This window comes from Lepidochelys kempii, chromosome 2 (assembly GCF_965140285.1).
Source record: "Lepidochelys kempii isolate rLepKem1 chromosome 2, rLepKem1.hap1, whole genome shotgun sequence".
Classification (NCBI taxonomy): Eukaryota; Metazoa; Chordata; order Testudines; family Cheloniidae; genus Lepidochelys; species Lepidochelys kempii.
The window spans coordinates 249,412,338-249,436,152 of NC_136381.1; the positions used below are offsets into that span (position 1 = coordinate 249,412,338).

General features: G+C 39.7%; 1 protein-coding gene across 4 annotated transcripts in view; it reads left to right on the top strand.

The window, feature by feature from the left end:
- Window positions 1-21,225, top strand: part of ESYT2 (extended synaptotagmin 2) — a 130,307-nt gene extending 109,082 nt beyond the window's left edge. For all 4 annotated transcript variants that reach the window (XM_073334532.2, XM_073334533.2, XM_073334534.2 and 1 more), the window contains 9 exons: window positions 1,486-1,560; window positions 7,233-7,319; window positions 8,163-8,312; window positions 9,490-9,878; window positions 10,699-10,797; window positions 13,686-13,817; window positions 16,659-16,764; window positions 17,816-17,865; window positions 17,950-21,225. In XM_073334532.2, the coding sequence (XP_073190633.1) occupies window positions 1,486-1,560; window positions 7,233-7,319; window positions 8,163-8,312; window positions 9,490-9,878; window positions 10,699-10,797; window positions 13,686-13,817; window positions 16,659-16,764; window positions 17,816-17,865; window positions 17,950-17,995 (1,134 nt within the window). In that variant the 3' untranslated portion in view covers window positions 17,996-21,225. The remainder of the gene's footprint in view (window positions 1-1,485; window positions 1,561-7,232; window positions 7,320-8,162; window positions 8,313-9,489; window positions 9,879-10,698; window positions 10,798-13,685; window positions 13,818-16,658; window positions 16,765-17,815; window positions 17,866-17,949) is intronic.
- Window positions 21,226-23,815: the final 2,590 nt, after the last annotated feature.

Genomic DNA, 23,815 nt, shown 5'->3' on the forward strand with positions numbered 1-23,815 from the left:
CGCACGCATGCCCACAATATCATTTATTTCATTAGGACTAAAATGATTACGTAAAGCCACTGTATAGTCAGTATTAGTTATAAGAATTTTTGCTAATGCCGCTATTGTTGTTTACATCTTTCTACAAAGAAAATACATTTGTAGGCAACATTTTGTGAAACAAAAAAAAAAATCAAAATAAATCTTCCTTATTTAAGTCTGCAGATAGCATTCTTTAACTATGTTGATGGATTTTAATCTTGTTTTCATTGTATTCCATGAACACTTACATTCCAACTATTTTGGGTGGGACTAAATATTTAAAGTTTAAAAACAGAAATTGAGCATTGTCCATGAAAGGAATACTCCTTTAACATTGTGCTTTAAAGGAAATTCTGACAATAAGCAAAATGTATCTGATAAGAATCATGTCATATCATAGGAAGTATGAGACGTAGAAGATTAATATGAGACATGAACTGATTCTTAATACTTAAGTTCAAAACAAGAGTAGTGATTCAATCATAAAGTACATTTTTGTGACCTTGCATGTTTTAAGTAGGGTTCAACTAACTTTTCTGTTTAATTTATGTCTAATCTCATTAATCTCTTTTGGGTAAAATCTAAAATAAATTAACCTTGTATACTGTTTTCTTAAATTGCATTAACAACCTCTTGAGATGATTATCTTTTATGTCTAACTTTTCTCTCTGGCTTAAATTTTTATTTGATAGGCCAATCTAAAATGTGTTATGGAAATACATGGTTAGAAATATTTCTATTTTATATAGTTTGATTCTAAATTAATGTTTATTTTTACAGTTTGAGCTAATACTATGCAGCTGTGAGCTAGGCTCAGAGATGGGAGTTGAATGATTCTCTAATAAAGAGTATTTGGTAAACTATAGAAATACCTATCGGGTACATTACAGTGCACCTTCATTCTTCCCACCCAAAAAGGAGAAATGTTGATGACCTGGTGTTAAATCCAGTTTAATTATACAATAGCATTGTACATAAAGTAAGCTTCCTGAGTTGGCACTTTCTCCATATCTTCCATCAGCATGCAAACCGCAACGTTCATTTTGTTGTTCTGATGACACTCTGTCAGTTGTAATGCTCATTACAAGGTTGGGAGGTTGCCCTTTTCCAAACAGTTTCATTCAAAGGGTAGCGAGAGAACAACAGTTGGAAGGACTCTGAAACCCCAACTTGCTTGTAGCACTGTTCTTAAACTAGTCTACTATGGATGGGTGAGTCTGTATTGTTGCTGTATGTTAAGCAGCTAAGAAGCCACCAACCATGTAAATGTGTGCAGATCATGCTTTCTGTTAAATACTGAGGATAGTAAAAATGCTTATGGCAGAGTGCATACAATTTTTATATTTAAAAAAACAGATTGGGTTCAAAGACTGAGGGGTATTAAATACTGGAGTGAAATTGAAGTAGAGGGAAATGTAATAGCATTTTCTTAAGATGAAGTTTACACTTTCTTCTCTTTATCAGTCAGGAAAGAAGATAAACAGCAACCCCAACCCTCTTGTCTTATTGTCAGTTGGACACAAGGCACAGGAAAGTAAGGTAAGCTACTGTCCTCAACACTTAGCTCTTTCAGAGACATTTGGGTCCTTAACTATATGTGCTTGGCAGTGGACTACCAAGCCTTTAGCCCCTAGTGCAAGTTGTAACCAAAAATCAATTTCAAGTCTTATCTATCTGAAATGAGCTGGTGGACTCAGTCTAATGTCCAGTTATCCAACTAACCAAAAACCACCCCCACAATTGGCACTAATTAGCATCCTTACTGGCATCTCAGAGAGAGGCCAAAGACTGAATGAGCATGAACATAGGTTATAATCTCTTTGTCGCAGAGATTGCCTTTTTGGTCTGTGTTTGTACAGCACCTAATACAGTGGAGTCCTAGTCCATGACTAGGGCTCCTCAGCGCTGTGGTAATATAAATAAATAATAATCATCAGAACTACCTGTTCTTTTTCAAGTGATGTCCCTCTGGGTGCTCCACTTTAGGTGTTGGTGCGTCCCTGCGCTGTTGATTAGAGAATTCCAACAGCAGTGCCATCTGGGTCACATATGCACTGTTCCCGTCTCATGGCACCATTGGCACCTCATCAAGCACACACGACCTGAATCCCTCAGTTCCTTCTCAACTGTCTTCAGGCAGAGACGGAGCTCCCAGCAGTGTCACAACATTAGCTTGTTTTAGTGTTAAAATAGTTAATAGTCAGTTACTTTCCTCCTTTCTTCTCTTCTGCTTCAGTTTAAAAAAAATGTTTTCTTTTTCATAGACTGTTTTAGTGTCTATACCTGGAACAAACCGTCACTTTTTCAGTTATGCCTCGTTTACCAGGATTTAAGCGCTGTCTGTCATGCCGGGATGCCATGCCCATATCAGACGAACACTTATGCAGCTTCCGCTACGTGGGTGAGTCACATATCCCTCAGAAATGCACTCACTGAAGGCTCAAGCTAGGAGGGACAGGGATATGCGCCTCAAACTCATCTTTATGGGGTCATCTTTGCGCCTGGCCCCCGACCCTGGGCAGCAGACCCTCTCCGGACAAAGATCCCTGGAGACCTCACCTTTTGCTCAGAGGAAGACTCACTCCTCTAAAAAATCAATGTGGAAACGAGCAACAACTTCTCCTCCGAGAGAGCCTATCAAAAATAAGCAGTATCCAGCCAGATCCCTCTCCTCAGTACTGAACACACCGCAGGTAAACACCTATCAGGCACCGGGATCCTCCAGCACCACCTGCACTGTGGTCTCTGCTAATCGCCAGTACCCAGGCATGGAGACAAGAGGCAGGAGTAAGCCTATATCCTCCGTAGCAGCAGCAGCAACACCACTTAAGGAGACGAAACTGCCAACACGGGCTATGCCACCATCATCTGCCCCATCAGCTTCAAGCACCGCGACAATAGTGATGCCATCGGCACTGACCAAATTGCCGCCAAATCCATCAGCACTGTCGACTGCACTGCTGAATCCACCAGCATCAACCACTTCGGCGCCAAAACCACCAGTACTGCGTCACCTTCTCCATCAGAAGGACATGTTAGTATCCTCCATGCCAGAATCACCACTTTTTGGCACTGACAGCTCGCTGGTGCGCACAGTACCAGAATAGCCTATATCACCAATAGCACCTCCATTCTCCAGTGAGGAGGAAGATAATGAGGAAGAGGGTGTGTTTTTCTTGGCAACATTCCTCACAAACGACAAACGCCAACCTCTGGACCTCTAAGGCCTGGTCTACATTGGGGACTGGAACAATCTAAGTTATGCAACTTCAGCTACATGAATAACATAGCTGAAGTTGACGTACTTAGATCTACTCACTGCAGTCAACTCCGTAGCCCTGTCGACTCCGCCTGTGCCTCTCGCCCTGGTGGAATAGCAGAGTTGACGGGAGAGCGCTTTGGGGTTGATTTATCTCATCTAGACTAGATGCGATAAATCAACCCCCGCTGGATCGATCGCTGCCTGCCGATCCAGCGGGTAGTATAGACATACCCTAAGATTGAGGCCTCAATATAGGCAGGACATGCAGCCATGGTATGGGCACACATGGATGGCCCAACCATGCCATTCCTCATGTAATGGCCTCACTGGGACCCCTGGGCTACCTACAGAAGGCATTGCAGCAGGCTCCCCAGTACCTATGAATCGAGGCCATGAAACTGTGGAATAGGTGCATTCAACACAATATCAGCATCCCAGCCTCCTACCTTCCAGGCTGTCAGAACACTATAGCAGCCATATTGAGCAGAGAATTCTCCCACGATGATGAATGGGAACTGAACAAAGTAGTCCTCCAAAATATATTTCAACTTTGGGGCCACCCATCCATCAACCTCTTTGTGACATCACAAAATTTCAAATGCCCACAATTCTGCTCAAGAGCCTGTCTGGGACCCTGATTGCTAGGTGATGGTCTTCCTCCTCAAATGGGAAGCACCACTTCTTTACACATTTCCACTGATAGGTCTATCAAGGGTGATACTCAAAATATGTACCATGTACTAAATATGTACTAAAAGGTCATACTTTTAGCCCCAACATGACCAAGACAGACTTGGTACTCTTACCTGCTGCAGATGGCAGTATGTGCATCATGCACTCTACCACTTCAGATGCAGTTGTCTCACAAGACACTGGACAGGTTCACCACCAAAACCTGGAGAGACTTCAGCTGAAGACAAGGCTCCTACATGGTTCGATCATGATGAATTAGCCTGCTCAGAACAGGTTAAGCATGTGTTACTAAACAGTAACTTACCTGCAAGACTTACCTTCAGAAGTGGAAGAGATTTTCCATATGGTGGGGTCAGGGCAAATATGTTACAACAATTACCACATCTCTCCCCTTGATACTGGTCTATATCGTGGAGCTAAAACCCTCGGGGTTATCTATTAGCTCGATCAAAGTACATCTTGCAGCATCATAAGATTGACAAGGCATCACTATTTGCACATCCAATCACCAAATGCTTCCTTATGGGCATTCAGAATGTTTACCCTAAAGTATGCGCTCCCACACCACCTTGGGACTTGAATCTGATATTATGATGCCTCAGCGGGTCTCCATTTGAACCCTTACCAACATGTTCACTGACACACCTATCAATGAACATAGCATTCTTAGTCGCTATTACATCGGCCTGTCATGTCTGTGAGATATGGGGTTCTTGTGGCTTGTCCGCTGTATACCATATTCAATAAGGACATGAAGAAAAGGAGTACTTTTGGCACCTTAGAGACTAACCAGTTTATTTGAGCATGAGCTTTCGTGAGCTACAGCTCACTTCATCGGATGCATACCGTGGAAACTGCAGCAGACTTTATATACACACAGAGAATATGAAACAATACCTCCGCCCACCCCACTGTTCTGCTGGACACATCCAAAATATTATCCTCTTTCCACATAAACCATCCAATCCATTTCCCTGCTTTCTTTCCCAAATCTCATGAGAGTGCAGAAAACGCTCTACTACATACTCTAGACATCAGACGCGCACTAGCGTTCTACTTTGACAGAACTAAGCCTTTCAGAAAATCTCCAAGGCTTTTCCTTTCCATCATGGAATGTTCTAAAGGATCTGCCAGAAAGGCTATCAAAATGGATCTCAGGGTGCATTCACCTCTGTTACCAGCAAAACAACTTACAACTCCTATCGGGGATCAGACCTCATTCTACCGGATCTATAGCAACCTCAGTAGCCTTTTTGAACAATATACCACTCATAGACATATGTAGATCTGCCATCTGGGCCTCTGAACATAGGTTCATAAAACACTACACAATCGCCCAGAGCACAGGCTCAGTGACACTTCTAGGTCTAACAGTGCTTTCTTCAATTATGCAGACAACTCCGAAGCCCCTTCTATTCAATGTGAGGCACTGTTCTACAGTCCTCTGAAGTGGAACACCCATAGGGACAGCACTCAGAAAAGAATAGAAGGTTACTCACCCTGTGCAGTAACTGAGGTTCTTGGAGATGTGTGTCCCTGTGGGTGCTCCACTGCCCACCTTCCGCCCTTCTACTTCGGAGTTCAATTTATGGACTCTATGGTAGAGAAGAAACTGTGAGGGGTCAGGTCATGCGTGCTGGATAAGGTGTCAATGATGCCGAAAGACGGGGACAGCACAATACCCGGAAGGGCACTGCTGCTGAAATTCTCCTATCAATGACGCAGGGACGCACCAACACCTGAACTGGAGCACGCACAGGATCACACATCTTGAAGAACTTCAGTTACTGCACAGGGTGAGTAACCTTCTCTTGTCACTAACAGTGTTCTCTCCAGGTTGGGGTTAGAGCACATTGGTAAAACTAAGTATAGAAGCTTGCATTGTAAAGATGTGCTAAACTAGTTCTATAGATAAATAGGACTTCAGTCTCCGCAAATATTGACCAAGCGCTAAAATTTCTTTAAATAAAAACAAATAAATTAATGACAAATATTAGCAACACAGCAGTGAGATAAATACAACGAACTGACTATTTTTAAGCAAAAGATGCAATGGGCCAAACTGGAGATCACATTACCAGTGGTGGTTGCCTTTTTATATCGATGTTCACATATCTTATTGAAAATTTTATCAGAAGACCGACAGCATGTTGTACATGCAACATTCATATAGATACTGATTTCAGAACTGGAGGAGAATATTAACAAACAGATCATGGGTACATTGTTAACCTGAACTCCACATAACAGCCCTTTTTAATGTCTTTCCAAAAAAATGCTGCTTTCTGGAAATGACATGGCAGTTTTCACCAGTCACTGGAAGTAGTGATATTCGGTTTTGTTGTGTCATCCAGTCTTGGTGCACCCACTGACACTGAGGAAGACTGGGAAAGAACAATCACCAGTCTGAAGATAAGTTGGAACCTTATGGTGAAGTTACTTTGTTCACAGACCAACACCACCTAGGGTGGAGGTTCATCAACTGGAATTACACTTTGCACAATATAGTACATTGAAATAATGTGGAACTCTCAGTCCATGTAACTTACAAAATAAGTAGGGCTTCTGATTTTAGGTCTTAAGTGATATACACGGATAAAACATCCCCAATAATAAGTAAATAAATAAAAATCCAATGTTGAGTCGAAAAACACCAGAAATGTTAATTGTATATAAGGGCTTGTCTACACTGAGCAGTAATGCAAACTTCAGGGGTGTGATTTTTAAAATGCAGTAATGTGTTGCTCATTAATTGGTCTTTGTAGACCCTGCTGATGCGCACTAAAGGTTCCCTAGTGCACTTTAATGCTGTTTGAAACAGCACTACATTAACGTGCACTAGGAACATTATAAAGAGATTAGTCATTACAGTATGTACTACTCTAATGAGTAACGTTTCTACATTTACATAATATGCATAATTATACATAACTTTATACATAACTCAATACAGCATATACAAAGTATATACAAGCCTCAACACCCTCCTCCCCGATTTTTGGACATCTACCTAAAAACCAAAAATATTTTAAAAAATTTAACAAACCCCAAAAAAGAGAAGCCCTAAGAATAAGTTTTATTAAATAGACTATATGCACATATACTGAACTATATGTGCTTTGAGCTAACCCCATTTGCCACCCCTATGGGTAGATCAAGTTCATAACATGATTGTTGTATAAACAGAGGACATCATCAACACCAGCTTTGTTTGAGAGAAATGCTCCACATGTAACGTGGTTTTTTTCCCCTTCAGATTCGCTATAAGACCAATGAACCTGTATGGGAGGAACACTTCACTTTCTTCATTCACAATCCCAAACGGCAGGACCTTGAAGTTGAGGTGTGGTATCTCTTTGTCCTCATGTATTCTTTTTTGCTAAAGCATTGCAGATTAGCAGCCATAGTTCACAAGCTCTTAACGAGCCAGACATCATGGAGATATTGTAACAAACGCTACAATTTAAACTTTAACAATATTTAAGAACTAGCATAAAGATGACCTTTTGTGAGAGCTTGCTTGTTAAAGGGAGAAAAAATAATTATACCTAACCTCCCCTTGCCAACTATATACCAAATGTGATGTCTCACATTTTTATGTACTAAATTAATCATCCTGTGACAAGCAGCTCTTTCAATAACACACTAATTTACAGAAGCAATATTATTCTATTTATCATGCCCAGGTCCTTCATGTTGCTCTCTCCATGAGATCTTCCCTACTTTGGCCAACTATTAAACCCCTTCATGCTTTTGAGGCCTCATGTGGACAGCTGCAGGGATCTAGAGAAGATGGGGAATGTTGAGTTAATGCTGTTCCTTAACTGTTGAGTTCACTTTTGTCTGATATAGTTGACTGTCAGAAAACTCTAGCTTTATAAATTTAGTCTTCAGCCCAACTGGACACAACTATTATCATTGGTCTTCTGTCTTATTTGCATCAGTGCTCAGGCTAGACTGTTTTCTTTCTAATGAAGGTAAAGATGAGAGTGAATGGATATTGAACACATAAGGTTCTTTGATATTTCCTGCCGCAGTGACACACCTATAAATATAGGATCCACCAAATCTGGGTTAAGGGCAAACTATATCTGATGATGAAAACTTGTCATTAAAATTATAACTTTATTTTCTTTTTCTGAGTGTTTTCATAAAGCTGAGCATGTTATCTTCTGTATTGCTCTAGGTCAAGGATGAACAACATCAGTGTTCTTTGGGAAATTTCAAGCTTCCTTTGAGCCAACTGCTGGCAAGTGAAGATCTAACTATGCATCAGCGGTTCCAGCTTAACAATTCTGGTCCAAACAGCACCATAAACATGAAGATGGCACTCAGGGTATTATAAGGGTCTTTTTTAATTCATGTATATAATAAGATTCCAGGACTTTCTGTGTGTCCGTCTGAAACCTAGAATGTCTGAGTCAGTGTGAAGTGATGGAAACAACTACAACCATGTCGAGAGCTGCTTTTGTTTTACATATCTCTGGGTTGAATCATCACTGGGATTTGCAGTCTGTAATAGCCCAGTATTTAAAGTTCTCAGCCATTTTCAGCTTTTTTACACTTTATATATGGCAGCACTAGTTTTTACCGAGGATATGTTTGAGTTGAGATAGCATGTAGCCTGTATTTTCTGGCTTTAAGGGAAGGACAACATATTGTACTGTGTGCTGTTCTTAGTTGTGGAAGGGTGGAGATTAACGTTGATGACGATGTAGACTGAGAATTACAAAAAGCGTATTCTGTAACATTAGTCCAGTGCTGAGTTGTCCTCAGCTTGTCAATGGCATAGAAAAGTGACTTCAAAATAAAGTTGCAGACAGCTAGGTAGATGTGCATTGTGTTGGACATTGGTGATCTCCCTGTTTTGAGTCCTGATGAATTGGAAGCTCTGTCCCCGCACATTGCATAACTAACAGTAGGCTGCAATACATTCAAATCCAACTTTATTTTGGGTAGTATCTCTTACACAGATTGTATCCCCAAAATACTTTGCAGAGTTAAATATAAAAAATTGGGGATAAATTAGACTATTCTGGAGCAAATATACTGTACATTGATGAATACATGAAATGCACATCTAAAGAGAGTGAAATTAAGGGATATGGACAAGAAGGAAAAAAAAATCTGATGTAAGATGAAATTTGAAAAGAGATGAGGCAGAAAGCTACTTGAAGGCTTTCCAGATGGCAAGAGCTGCACAATAGACGATTCTTGCACCAGCAGTCGCCATATTGTGGGAAGGAATAATGAGGATGAAAATGCCAGATGAGTGGGGAAAATAGTGAGTAGTTTTAATAGTTCATTAATTTTAATATGCAATTTCCGTACAGAGAACCAGGTGTTGGGCTTTGCAGTGCGGAAGTATTCCCATGACAGCAAGCATGAATAAAAGTTAGACTAATGCTAAATGAAGGCACAAAAGCATGCCAAAAATGTGTTACCTTACCAAAAATCTGGTAGAAATAAATATGTATGATCATGCAGACCACTAATGTTTTTACTGCCTCTAGGTACTGTCTCTTGAAAAGCCAGAGCGGTCTCCAGATCATCAGCACTCAGCTCAAGTAAAGAGGCCGTCTGTTTCCAAAGACTCAAGAAAAGCTTCTTTTAAGCCTCAGGTCCCTGTTTCACCACCAGCTGATTCACACAAACCTGTTCCAGCTTCCCCAGTGACCGAGAGTGATAAAAAGACTGATCTAGCTGAAAAAAGTCATCCTCCTAATGCCAGTCCTCAGTGGCCAACAGATCTCAACCGAAGCTCCTCCAGTCTCCTTGCCTCCAACGTCACCTATTCTCCCAGCCACCTCTCAGTCAAAGAACCAACTCCAAGTATAGCCTCAGACATATCGCTGCCCATCGCCACACAGGAGCTACGTCAGAGACTGCGACAACTTGAAAAGTAGAGTGTTAAATACTTGTTCATTACAATACACTTAAGTTGCTCTTGTAAAGCACTGTCAGTACCACTACCAAAAGGGAAGAGCCTACTCATTTTGATTTTTCTAACTGCCAGGACTGCAGTCAGCTTGGTGTTTGAAAATCAGTCTCTGGTCTTTCTGCTTCCTAACTCCCCAGAAAGAAAGATTCTGCAATTAGAATTTAGTTGTTAAATTTGTTAATGTACAAGGTAGAATAAATTCCAGCTTATGCTCCATAGCGATATTGGCTGTGCAGTGCAAAGAGGAATGAAATCATTATTTTTGTCAATAAAGTAAGCAAGAATGCAAATGAGAAGACCTACAATAAGCAGATAGGTCAAATAAGAAGGTACCATTTTTACATTTATCTTTCACACCATAACCACACTTTAAAGAATGCCCATATAATATTAGTTCATTATGGACTAGTGAATTGCAGCCCACTTTTCCATGGGATCCTACTAATATTAATGTAACAAAGTCAGTTAGTTATGTTGAGTCTGGTCTTTGAGTAGGTGAAAGCAGGGTTGACTGCTAAAGGACTTAACGTGAAATCTAGTATGTTTAATAACCACACTGTTTCTATTAGACTAATGAGGATTGCAGCAAATAGTCCTCAGTGCTGTTTAAATTTCCTTTTATTTTTCTTCTGTATTTGGAGTTCTCAAAGGATCTTCATGCTTCTCACTAAAGATAGTGTGGAAAAGCACAACCACCATTCTATTCTGCATATATAATTCAACTGATCTGTTCTTTTATATGCCATTTATATAGCGTGTAATGTTCTATTTCTTTTCACAGTGGAACAACGCTGGGACAGTCTCCATTAGGGCAAATTCAGTTGACAATTCGTCACAGCTCACAAAGAAACAAACTTATTGTGGTGGTGCATTCCTGCAGGTAAAGCCAGCATATCAAACTGTATATTTTTGCATGACGCTTGGCATATCTACCAATGTCCAGTCTCTTCTTCCATCCTTAGACTGGTCTGGTTGGCTGGAGCTCTTTTAAGGCCACATGTTAGAGTATGATAATATGCAAATGCCAAAATCATATACTGTTGTACTCATCAGTGGTAGACAGACTAAGTCATAAAATCGCCACTACTGCCATTAGATGATAGTTCTCAACAGTGACATCCAGATTATATCAGCAGGAACTGAAAGCCACATGTAGGAGCTGCTGTCACTCTGTGAGAAGATATTCAAAACCCCAGTGCAATTTGGAGAGGCAGCATTGTCTAGCGGATAGGGGTATGGACTGAAAGTCAAGGCATGGGCTGTGTACCCAGCACTCATCTGGTCTGTGACCTTGGGCAAGTTACTTCACCTCTCTGTGCCCCCTTTCCCTTCCCATCCTGTCTGTCTTATCTGTTCATACTGCAATGTAAACTATATGTAGCAGGGACTGTTGTGATAATTGGGCCTACAAATTTGTTAAGATCATGCATGTTAAACAAGAGAATTGTGGAACCAGAAATCAGTGAACCAAAATGGATGTGTTGAAAACTAGGCCTAATTGGTGGACAAAATAATGTGGGGATGGGCTATTCCATCCAGCATTCCCTTTTGGGGTTCTTAAAGAAAGTAGGAGAAAAAATGGCTACTGAAGTGAGCCTCAACAGCTCCCCACCATCTCTTGTGGCCACAAGTCACCTTCTTAATCCTGAGAAATGTCCTGACCAAGCCAGGCCAGAGAGAGGGACCCAGATGAAATTGCCACTTCCACCACCTTCAGCTAAATCCCAATCACCACCTGGGATATGAAACTTTGTTGTTTCTTCTCCTCCTCCATGTGTCCTTTTCCTTTCCTATCTTATTTTGTCTCTTTACTATCTTTCTCTTGTTTCCTTTTGTCTAATGAGAGTCTAGCTTAGCTGCCCAAGAATACATATTTTGCAACACTGCTCAAAGCCTGTGACTAGAGAATCAGCTAAAAGCAATGCCCTAAACAGCCTGATGCTTGTACAAGTTTGGCAGGTCTCAGAGTAGCTGACAAGACCATCTGTTGTGCCTGTGTTTTTCCAGCAGTGAGATTGCAAGTGCAAGTCAGCATCAGAGACAGAAGCTGCATTTTCTATCTTTGCTGTTCTTTTTTCTCCGTTTGTCTTGTCTTCTTAGACAACACAATCGGACTTTAATAACAGCCACAACAACAGCACTATCCCTGCTCAACTAACTTCTTCTCTTTTCCTCAAAAGAACAGTTATTACCATCTTCGATACCATCTAAGAGACTGTTAAACAAAGGGAGGTTTTCTTCAGCTAAAGGGAAAGGGAAAAAGGGATGTTGTTAAAATGAAAACCTTATTTAATACTTTGTATCTCAAATGCTTTAACTGTTTTTCCTTTTTCTGTTTCTCTAATAAAATGCTAAAAGGATTTTACTGCTGTGTTTGCCATGGTACTAAGCAGGCTGAGGTCTCTGTATACCAAATGCCAAACCTTGTTTAATACTGTGTAATGTTGGACTGGGTCATGTGTAATACTTTTAGACCACATAATCTATCCAAATTAATACAACAGGACTATCTCTTACTAGGTATTAATATAGCACCTATCACAACAGGGCTCTGATCTCAATTGGTGCTGCTGGGAACTACTGCATTACAATTAATAGTACCCACGAACAAGCAATTATTGCTAGTTTAACAACATCCAACACTGCAGAAATGCAATGCTGGTAGTAAACAGCTCAAAAAAGTTGACTATTGTCTTCACACTCACCTGTCAAAGAACTTAATGTATTTCAAAAGGCTTATTTCCACTTGGCTTGGTGCTCAAAGCACAACAGGTTTTCATATATTAAACATAATAGATACACATATAGGAGATTAAATGAATGCTCTGAACCTTCTAAATTACAGTGACAATTTTATAGAAGTTAGAGAGGTGGAAAATTGCTGTTAAGTAAGGCTATGACTTTGTCACGGAATCCGTGACTTCCGGAGACCCGTGTGACTACAGCCCACGGAAGCTGGGAGCTGCGGGTCCCCCCACCACCTGCAATGGCTGGGAGCATGGGTGCCCCACAGCTTCTGGCCACAGTAGGTGTGTGTGTGGGGGGGGATCCTGCAGCTCCAAGCCGGGGCCTGTGTGGGCAGTATGGTGACCTTGCAGCTCCCCATTTTGTCACGCATATTTTTAGTAAAAGTCATGGACAGGTCATGGGCTTCTGTGAATTTTTCTTTATTGCCTGTGACCTGTTAGTCTCCAAGGTGCCACAAGTACTCCTTTTCTTTTTGTGACCTGTCCATGACTCTTACTAAAAATATGCATGACAAAATCTTAGCCTTACTGTTAAGCCATGTAGTCAATCTTGCTTGCAAGGCAGGATTTTTCCCTAGAGTATGTTTTGTTAGTTTTTTGTCCAACCTAGTTTGAAATCTTGCAGGCACTTGGGCTTTCTCCACTTATTTTAGAAGACTTTCCCACAGTGTTAAGTATTCAATTGTTAGGAATTTTTTCCAGGTATTGTTCTGTTCAATTCATCACATCCTTCCCAGGTGTCTATCACCTTTAGTTCTCCCTAAGCAATTCTTCTCCCTCTGCAATGTCTACATGACTCAAATACTTGTAGTTCACTTCATGTCCCCACTTAGTCACTGTTTGGCCAAACAATCATCAGCAGTTCTTAATTTAACAAAGGATGAAAGTGTAAGTCGACTAAAAAAGTGCAGCCAAATAGGAAGCAAGCACATTTCTCCTTGTTGTATTTAACAAGCTCTAACTATTTTCTAACCTGTTTTTCTCTTTGGGTGGGGATTCTCTTTGGGTTCTTTAATCACAGAAATTTAATCGCCTTTTCAGAGGAGGGATCTGACCCGTATGTCCGAATGTATTTATTACCTGACAAGAGAAGATCAGGAAGAAGAAAAACACATGTATCAAAGAAGACATTAAACCCAGTGTTCGATCAAACGTATGTTGCATTTTCAGTTTACTAGTTTTACATTATGTAATAGGCAAAGCTGTTAAACTTCTATTGCATGAACTAGAGGTAGGCTGGAAATTTTCAAACAAAGAGTCATCCTTAGATTCTTAGTCAGGTTTTTGTGTTTTACTCTCTGTTCCCACTGAGTTCATTAAGGCCTTGTCTAGTCTGACAAAAATTTGACACCAGTCTCTTCTACCAATGGGAATTGGTGGAAACAGTAGTGTAGACAGGGCACTTGTCTTTATCGCCATATAATTTAATCCTTGAGCTTGATCTGTTATAGAACTTCCACTGTTGTTAGCACTGGTGATGAATTAGAAGTCCCACTTTTGCTAGTGCAAACACAGCCTAAAGACATTTCTTCAGAGCTGAAAGTTTTCAGACATGTCTCACTGCTGCTAACTGATTTGACTCCACTGATATTAGGAACATTGAGAGCCCTAGATGGGTAGCTGACTGGCATTTTAAGCTCTATGTCATCTAATCTTGCTCAGAGAAGTTCTAATTAACACATTTATTCAAGTCGTGTTAGCAGCTAGTGAGGTGTCTACATTATGGCTCTCACCATTCGTAATACCTTTAGAGACAAACAGGTGTTAGTAGCAGTGGGAAACTTCTGAAAAAATTTGCCTAATGTAGGTAGGACCTAAAAGCATTGTTTGTATTTTGAGGCTGATTCAGATCAAGACCAATTTACAAAGGTATCAGGGCAACATCCATGCCCTTTGTAAATATGATGTTGGTATGAGTGAAATTAGATTTTTATATGAATTTGTAAGGCTTTCAAACATTAAATTTCGTATACAGCTTCATTGTAACCAACAGTTTCACTCTGTGTTCTAACTCTTGAGAACCAACAAATAACCAAGTTAACTTTTATTGGTTTTTGTGTTAAAATGATTAAAAGTTTAAAACTTACATATATCTCTTGTGAACATAAGATAGGTTTAAAAAGCCAGAGTTGTCTCTGTTTCCATATATTGCATTATAAATAGTCTGCTTTCCATGTTGATTGGTTTCATGAATTAAAAAAATACATGGATTTGCTTCTGCTTCAGGGAGTAGGGAGGACTTGGGGCAAAATTTTCCTCTTCAGTCCACACTGACATTGATGGACATTGTACGTGAAGAATACATAGCACGGAACTGCAATGTAGATAAGAGATTTAGGCTACATCAGAGAGAATTCTGCTGTTTAAATCAGTATTTCAGAGCTTTGAAAATAAGCTATGGAATAAGATCAGAATTTGGTTTTCTAGAACGCGTTTCATATTCAAGGTGTGATATTGGGTATGTGCACTGCACTAGCTTGACCTCTGGTATTGTAGAAACCAAGGTTTACTGGCAAAAAATAGTAATCCACAGGTGGCGTTTGGCACCACAGAAAGAGCAACATTATAAATGATGGAACATATGTATACATTAAACCTGTAAACAGAAAATCAAGGCACAAAAATAATAAATCAAAGCCTAAAAACACAAAAGAAAGCTGAGGTTACTCCCAGTCTCCTGAGCAACATGGGGCAGTCATAGGCTGAGGATTTTAAATAGTGGCTCTTTTTCCTGCCTCTATGTGATCATTCTGCCTGGAACTAGGCCTATTTGCCAGCATGCCAATACTGAGGCAGAAGAGGGCCTTTCAAAGTGGCATGTTTCCTGTGAGGATTATTTCCTAGCCTGCCTTGCAAGACTTCTCCCTTACAAAGCCAGTCTGGAAACAAGATCTTCCCTTTGTAGAATGGCCAAAGTGTCTCAGTCCCAAGTGCACCCTCCACACAGATGAGCTTCTGACAGTAACCCTTGCTCAGTCCTTACAAAGATTTGGGACTGTAGCAGGGAATGCTAGGGTGCTTGGCGTTTACCTGTAGCCAGGTCAGTAGACCAGCACATTTGGTCTTTTGTATAATGGAAGGAGGGGACTATCTTCAGTCAGTCAAATGTTGGAGTAGCATCAGTCCATTTTGCTACCAGAGCCCTGGTTTTTAGATCTTTAAAAATAGACAAGAAAAACAAGACGGTTGTTAAAATCCACGGAGGCTTCCCGAAGACTACATCTCCATCCTCCCCCATCCAGGTGACAGATTTGAGTTTCTTTGTTTGACAAAACAAAGTGCTTTACAGAGCAATGGGTCAGGTGACAATAGATGTGAATGCTCAGCTGGAGTCACTATGGTAGAGAGGCTTCCCTCACTCTCCAGAAGTGCAGAGGTCCCAGATGTAAAGGAACAAAATGCATTCCACTCTGTGAGTGGGGAGGATTTCAGAATCTGCTTGGTTCCTTGTGTGTTGTTGTGGGGAAGAATTGGGAAGGGACTCTGACAGAAGGGCATGAGGGCCAGTGGCTCTGCTGCTGTACAGACCCACCAGCTGTTTCCCCCTGGAGAATGGGGACATTGAGCCATGGAGTCTGATGCAGCCTTGAATCTTGATTATAAAATGAGAAGCAGCACTACAGCCTGGAGAGTAGGATTCCTCCTCCTATTTCCCCCAGATAACCAATCATCAGCCCATTGATTAGCACTAGGTGCTAGGAACAGGATCAAACCCTATAGCTCTGAACATTTGATTTAAGCCTTGAACACTTTATTGAAGGGAAATGTTGGACAGGACAGTGGGATTATCCTCCTCTCTTCCTTCTTTTTCTCCCTCTATAGTCCATACCTTATTTGTTGTATGCTTTTATTTTGTGGTGTAAAAGAAATGCTCTAGAAATGGGTCAATGAGAATTGTGGTGTTTAGCAGCAGCAACAAAACTAGCACAGTTCAAAGCATATTACATGTTTCAGGCATGAAATCCTCACTAAAACGGTATTTTTTCCATGTTAGCTTTGATTTCAGTGTTTCTCTACCTGACGTGCAGAAGAGGACACTAGATGTAGCAGTGAAGAACAGTGGTGGTTTCTTGTCCAAAGACAAAGGGCTGCTTGGCAAGGTAAGTTGAAAACATGCTGAAAAATGTCATGTAGCAAGTCACAGCTATAAAGACTAAAACCCTTGGGCCTAAGCCTGATTGAGTGAGTGCCTGGTTCAGATCTATTGTTTTTCAAAATCAGTGGCATTCTATACCTCAAGCCTCAGTGAGGACAGGAACAAATGACAAGAGGTGGGAAGAATGGCAGACCAGGAGATGGCAGAAAGTGGGAGGATAATACGCTCCTGCAGAAATGTACACAAGTGTTCTAAATGCCTAACTTAGTGATGGTACAGACAGATAAGGGGTAATAGAACATGGATGAAATTCCAGAAAATGGTCTCCCAGAATTGCAGATCCTGAAAATGGGATCTGAGCCACTTGATTTACTTTAAATTATTATTCCTGCAAGTAATTGTAGGGCCATTGTAAGGGCATGTTTACTTGGTGTGGAACTGAACTTTTCAAAGTACACACAAGAAATTCACACACAGTAATTAAAATAACAAAATGTACAAAGACATGAAGAGAACCTCTGTCAAAGACCTTCTATGCCCCTGAACAAGTTAATCTGTCAACCCAGTTCACCATCCTGCAAGACCTATTTAATCTCCACAATGCCCAGGAAAGGTTTTGGGGAAAAACAGGCAAGACTTGCAGTCCTGGAAGTCACCAGATCTGGGCTCTGATGGACTGAGTAAGGGATTCCAGACCTGAGGACCTTTCATACCTTTCACAATGAATTGTCTGCTGCCAGCTTCCTCCCATTTAAACTAGGGGGCTTTTAGCATGAGCATATCAGCCACTCAGAGCTGCCATGATATCACAGGAGCGAATGTTGATCTTTCAAGTGGCCTGGACCCAAACTACTTATAGATCAAAATCAACAACTTAAACCTCCTCTAGAAATCAACCGGTATCAAATACATATGCCAGCATGTGTGTAAAATGCCCTCTGCTGGCAATATTGCTTTCAGTGTAGCCCAGTGTCAAATTCTGACCATTTAAAGAGAAGTTTAGACTTAAATATGCACCCAGTGCATTGATTGTCTATTTAACATCCCTCTCACAGTTATTGATACCTCTGGCATCTGAAGAACTCACCAAAGGCTGGACCCAGTGGTGAGTATGGTAACGTTTTGGTGGGTTTTCAATAACATAACTCTACTTTAAATAATAATTCCTCTTTGCTCTGTCCCTTTTTAGGTATGACTTAACAGAAGATGGTACAAAGCCACATGTTGTAACCTAGGCACCATTAGACACCAGGAGTTCCCCCTAGCATACTTCTGCTAGCCTTTATATATTTTAAAAGCATTGTTCTCACAGATGTATCAATATTATTTTTATAGCTTCATTTATTTACTTATTAGACACACCCCAATAGTTTTATAATACTTGGACATGATATGTAGATTTAGCCAATCTTATTCTTAAACTTTGTATTTTAATTTGCTGAACTACTTTTCATGATGTTACTGTAATGTGCAATGGTATGGTAGAGTAACCTCTTGTGTTTAAATTGAACTTTATGGCAGTTGTACCTATTAGAAAGTGAAAAGATGCTGTTCTGCTGTTTTCCTGCCTTGTTTTATATATCACGAGGTACACTGTACCATGTAAATATATACTATTTTTTTTATATAATTTTTCCATCCTGGTTTGAAGTCAGAAGAAAACAGATCAAGGATATAGATATTTTCTTCTAAATGCATGTTAAATTCTTTGGACAAATCTAGTTTTGCCCTTGCAGCAAAATGGTCTTAAAATGATTAATTTTGTGGATTTTTTTTTTAATTGAAAGACATTATTAAGATTTAACAGTGTGATTCTGGCCCTGTAAGGCTAGTAAAAGAAAACATACACAACATTAATATTTTAATATTTATATAGAAATGTATTATTGGAAAGTCATTCTAGAGAATATAATAAATGTGTTTTAGAGTTGAGAGTTCTAGAAACGTATGAAGAAAGGATTGTCATGGTCCATGAATCTACGCATATAAATCTGGGGTTTCATTTGATGCAGCAATGAAGACATATAAACATTACAATATTTTATTATGAAGATTGACTTATTATTTCTTATTGGTGTAATTTATTCCCCATAATTTATAGCACTGTACCTATGATCTTCTGAAAGAATGGTGAGGACAGTCAACTTCCATATTAGAAACCAGGTCTCATAAATAACCACTCGTGGACTGTCCTAACAATTGCATTGTCATTACACTGACAAATAAGGTATATGAAGCATCTTATAATTCAGGCTCATCAAATAGACACAGTAGTCTTTTTATTATACAGAATATGTATAATATTAAAGTGGAGCACAAACTGGAAAAAAAACCCATGAAATCCAGAATTGACACTCTTTCCGTAATTGCTTCATTGCTGCCTAATGTACCTAGTACATGAGGCAAAATGCACCCCCACTGCTACCATGTGCCAGGTAGGTTCTTTTGAAACATTGCTGTATTCTTCTACCAGGACCCACAACAATGTAGATAACACACACCAGCAAGAAAGTAGACAATTGAGAGTTGAGGACAAGCCACTACAACCTTCCTGCTATGAATCACTGTTTTTGTATCCAATTTGTTTTCCTTTTTGAAAGCTTTCTCAGACTGTTATAAAATGTGCATTATGAACGCAAGAGACCAGTGCAGCTCTTTCAGAGCCATTAGCCTCATGATCTTGGGTAAATATGCAATTAGACAATAGAAGTGTAGTATTTAGTTAAGTCTGGAATTGAGTCTTAGCCAAGAAAGAATTTTTAAGGCAGAATAAACTCCTGAAAAAATAGCTTTATAATATAATTACTGACAGAACCTTAATTCTAGATGTAGAATATACCTACGTTACTAAATATACCAAAGTGCCTATCGTAGACATAGCCTGTAGTTTCCATCAAAATTAAGCATCAGCCCATTTTAGTTTGATATCAGTCTGTGTTTTCACACAATTTATCTATTACACACATACTTATATATACAGTGGAACTCTTTTATAGTGAGGTCATTTTATTTCACAAAACAACGTCAGCAGACAAAACTCTCACTGGGAGTTTTGAAAGCATTTAGACTACAGGACTGAGCTGTACCCTATAACCATAAGAAAACTGGAGAATTTCCCACTTCATATAACAAGTCTGCCTCTTGTTCAAGTTCACTAAAGGTTCCACTCTATATTAATGGGTATGTATAAATATGTACACACATTCATTATCTACACACACAATGGAATATATTACGAAATATAACTTTTCTTGTGGAATAATCATTTATCCCTTTACACTGTAGGGAGGAGGAACAGAGAGAGAATTGATGTAGATGCAAATGAAGGTGCAGAAAGTACGAGCTGATGTAAGTAAGGGAGGTGTAGCTCAGTGGCATTGCCTTTTGCCTCAGTTCAGCTTCTAGGAGGAAGGATTTTTGGTGTAAATGTAGTTGACAGCTGTGGTTAACACCATGACCAGTGACATCAAGGAGTTCAATCCCTATCTAAAGGCTAAATTTTCAGCCCCACTATGGTTCAGCTCTAAATGCTAACTTGAGGAAGAAGTTAGACTTTGTGCTGGATCACAAATAACTGCATGTTTTTCCTTCTTTAGTCCGTAGGGGGAAAATGCGGTGTTTGTGGTCAAGACAAGTGGTAGTAACACAAAATGGAGGAGAAAGTAAATGTAGAATTTATAGTACCAATTTGCAAAATAGCTCAGCACTCACCGTCGGGCCTAGATTTTCAAGATAGCCCAGCTCCACTTAGATACCTAAAATGAAGAGGCCACATTTTCAAAATAATTGAGCACCCAACAGCTCCTGTTTGTTCTCAGTACTCACTGCTGGGTGCTTTACGAAAATCTGGTGTTGCGTAAAAAATGGATCCGAACAATTTGGTCCAAGTAAGAGAGTCTTTTTCTGCCCTAGGTAGTGCGTAAAAAAATCTGTGTGTCATAGTAACTGTTAGTCCTGGCTTGTTCTTTTGTTTGGGAAAAGAAAAAAGTGAGGATGTTTATTTTTCCTTTTGGTCCAAAAAAACCTGTCTCGTTAGTAAGTCAAGGTTTGAATGTCAGCTCATTAGCTTTCCATGTGGTTTGTTTGTTTATCCCGTGCCTTAGCATATGAACATATAAAGGTGTTTAAAATATGTTTTAAAACAAAAATGAGCTTTGTTAGCTGTATTTACCAACATTTATGTTCTATGGTATGGAAACGTTTTTTAGAAATGCTGTGCTTCATTGGGAAGAAGACCAGCACTCTTAAATTCAGAGCTGGCATAATCCAAACACAAATCACAGTGTGTCACTTGGATTAAAAGAGATGAATCTTTTGTTTGGAATCCTTCTTTAGCAGAGATGGGGCAATTGATGAGAATTGAAATGAGAACAAAGTGTGATCTATTTTGTACAGATTGCCTTTTTTGCTCATGTAATTCTACATTATGATGCATGTATTTATTCAATAAACAATTCATATGGAAGTCAGTGTGTTGCGGTTCCCTTTCCTGCAGGCCCTTGCAAGGAGACTAACTATAGCATCTTGCAGACCTGAAAATACTATGCTTTCCATTTTCAGAGTTGTGTGATGTATATACATTGGCTACTGTAATCAACACAGCACTCCCAGGAGGGATGGAGAGAGGTAAGAAGTATCCAGTTTTACTTGGAAAATTGAAGGAGAGAGGTTACATGATATGCCCAAAGCCACGCAGTTTGTTAGTGCAGAACTGGGATTAGCAAGCAGGAATTTGTAGGTTCTAGATCCTGCATTTTCAGTCCCCTCAATTCATGCTGACTCGCAAAACTATTTGCTGAAGGAGAGAAGTTGTCAAAATTCAAACACATTTTATGTTTCAGTTAGTCTTCACTTTCTGGAAAGATGCTGTGAGTGGAGACGCACACTGCTGAGAAGAGGTTTTAAAAAAGGATTGGACAAGATGAAGATGTCTTTTTAACCACATACCAAAAATATTCTCCTGGCTTTTTTGCAAACCTGCCAGAATCTGTTCTCATCTTGATGAATGTATTAATGCCACTCCTACTTTAGAGGTATAATTTCCTCTCTATGAATGAAATGCCATACACTGTTCACAGGGCACATAGCAGGTGCATGCAATACGTAAGCCCCCCTTAAATCCTGTTTTGAAGGCGTCCACCTCTTCCCCACCCCTCTACACAATGTTGGATGTCCCTGACTCATTGTGTGCTACAGACCATATGGTTTGTGATGACATGTCATCTATGGGAGGTTGTGAGTATACTGAAGAGAGGCAACAACACATCAACAAATGTGTCTACAAATGTCTAGCTACATTACTGCCTGGAAGTACAACTCCAAAAGCAGTATCTCTGAGAATGACATCACAGCAATAACATAACAATATTTCTCACCAGGTTAGCATGGGACAGTTAGGCTAGGTTTAAATACCAATAGTTAGGAACACTGGTGCTGACATATTGCAATAGACCCAAGGTCCATCTAGTCCAGTATCCTGTCTGATAATGGTCAGTACCAGCTGCTTCAGAGGAAGGTGTAAGAACCTCAAAGTAGGCAAATATAGGATAACATGCCCACACATTGTTTTATCTTGATCTCTAATGGTTAGAGAACGGCTTAAGCCCTGAATCATGAGATTTAATATTCCTTACAACATTTTATCATTAATTATGATAACCCAGGATGATAGTGTCATCCATATAAATCTCCAGTCCCTTTTATTAATCTTGCTAAGTTCTTGGCTTGAACAACTTACTGTGGAAGTGAGTTCTGTGGTCTAATTATGTGTTGTGTGAAAAAGTATTTCCTTTTATCACTTTTGAATTTCCCAGTTAATTTCACTGAATGTCACCAAGTTCTTATATTATGAAATTAGGAAAATGGAAGCTGCCATTCACTGTTGTACAGTTGCCTCCTTTCTAAGACAGACAATCCCAATCTTTCATAATATAAGATTTTTCCCAAGCCTTTGATCATTTCTGTCACCCTTCTCTGAATCTCATCTAGTTCTGCAATAGCTCTTTTGAGAAGGGTGACCAGTACTGCACAAAGTATTCCAGATGAGGACACGCCATTGATTTATGTAACGGTATTATAGTATTTTCCATATTATTCTCTCATTCTTTATGCATCCTGCCATCTTATTTGCTTTTTTGACTGCACCTGAACATTGAAAAGAGGTTTTCATTGAGCAGCCTATGATGCTGCCTGGTTCCTTTCTTGAACTGACAGTTAATTTAGGAACCTGTAAGGTGTAGGGGTAGTTTAAACTTTTCTTTCCAGTGTGCATCACTTTGTTTTTATCAGCATTAAAAATAATTTGTCATCATGTTGTGTTAATGTTAACTTACATAAGTTTCTCTGAAGTTCCTCACAGACGTTTTTGGTCTTGACTAACCTAAATAATTGTGCGATTGGCAAATTTCACTATTTCACTACTCGTTCCCCTTTTCAGATTATTAATATTAAATAACACTGGTACAGAATGTTGAGGCACCTCACTGTTAAACTTTTGCCATGATGAACATTGACCATGTAATCCTACTCTTTGTTTTCTGATTCATGACACTCCTTTGCTTCTCCCACCATGACTATTAAACTTCTGTAGTAGTCTCTTATGAGGGACCTTGTCAAAGACATTTTGAAAGTCTTAAGAAAAAATTGTCAAATGGTTCTCCTTATCCACTACTTCATTGAGGTTTCTGAGATGAGACACAATGTTCCTTTGCAGAAATTGTGCTGGTAAGGCCCTATCATATCATGATCTTCCAGGTGTTTTGTTACTGTTTCTACAATTTGCTGGGTACAGATATAAGAGTCACTGGTCTACAATTACTTGGATCACCCCTAGGTCCTCTCTCAAGAATAGGTACATCACTTGCTCTCCTCCAATCCTCTGGAAACAATATTTAATGAGATTGCCAATTTTGATTAGGTGCTCTCCACTTTACACCTCAGCTCCTTCATAATTCTTGGATGTACTATCTGCATCTGATAGTTTATTGCTTTTTAAGTTATCGTTTTTGGTCCAGTACCTCTTCTTCTGACACCTCGATCTCTGATAGTAGCTCCTC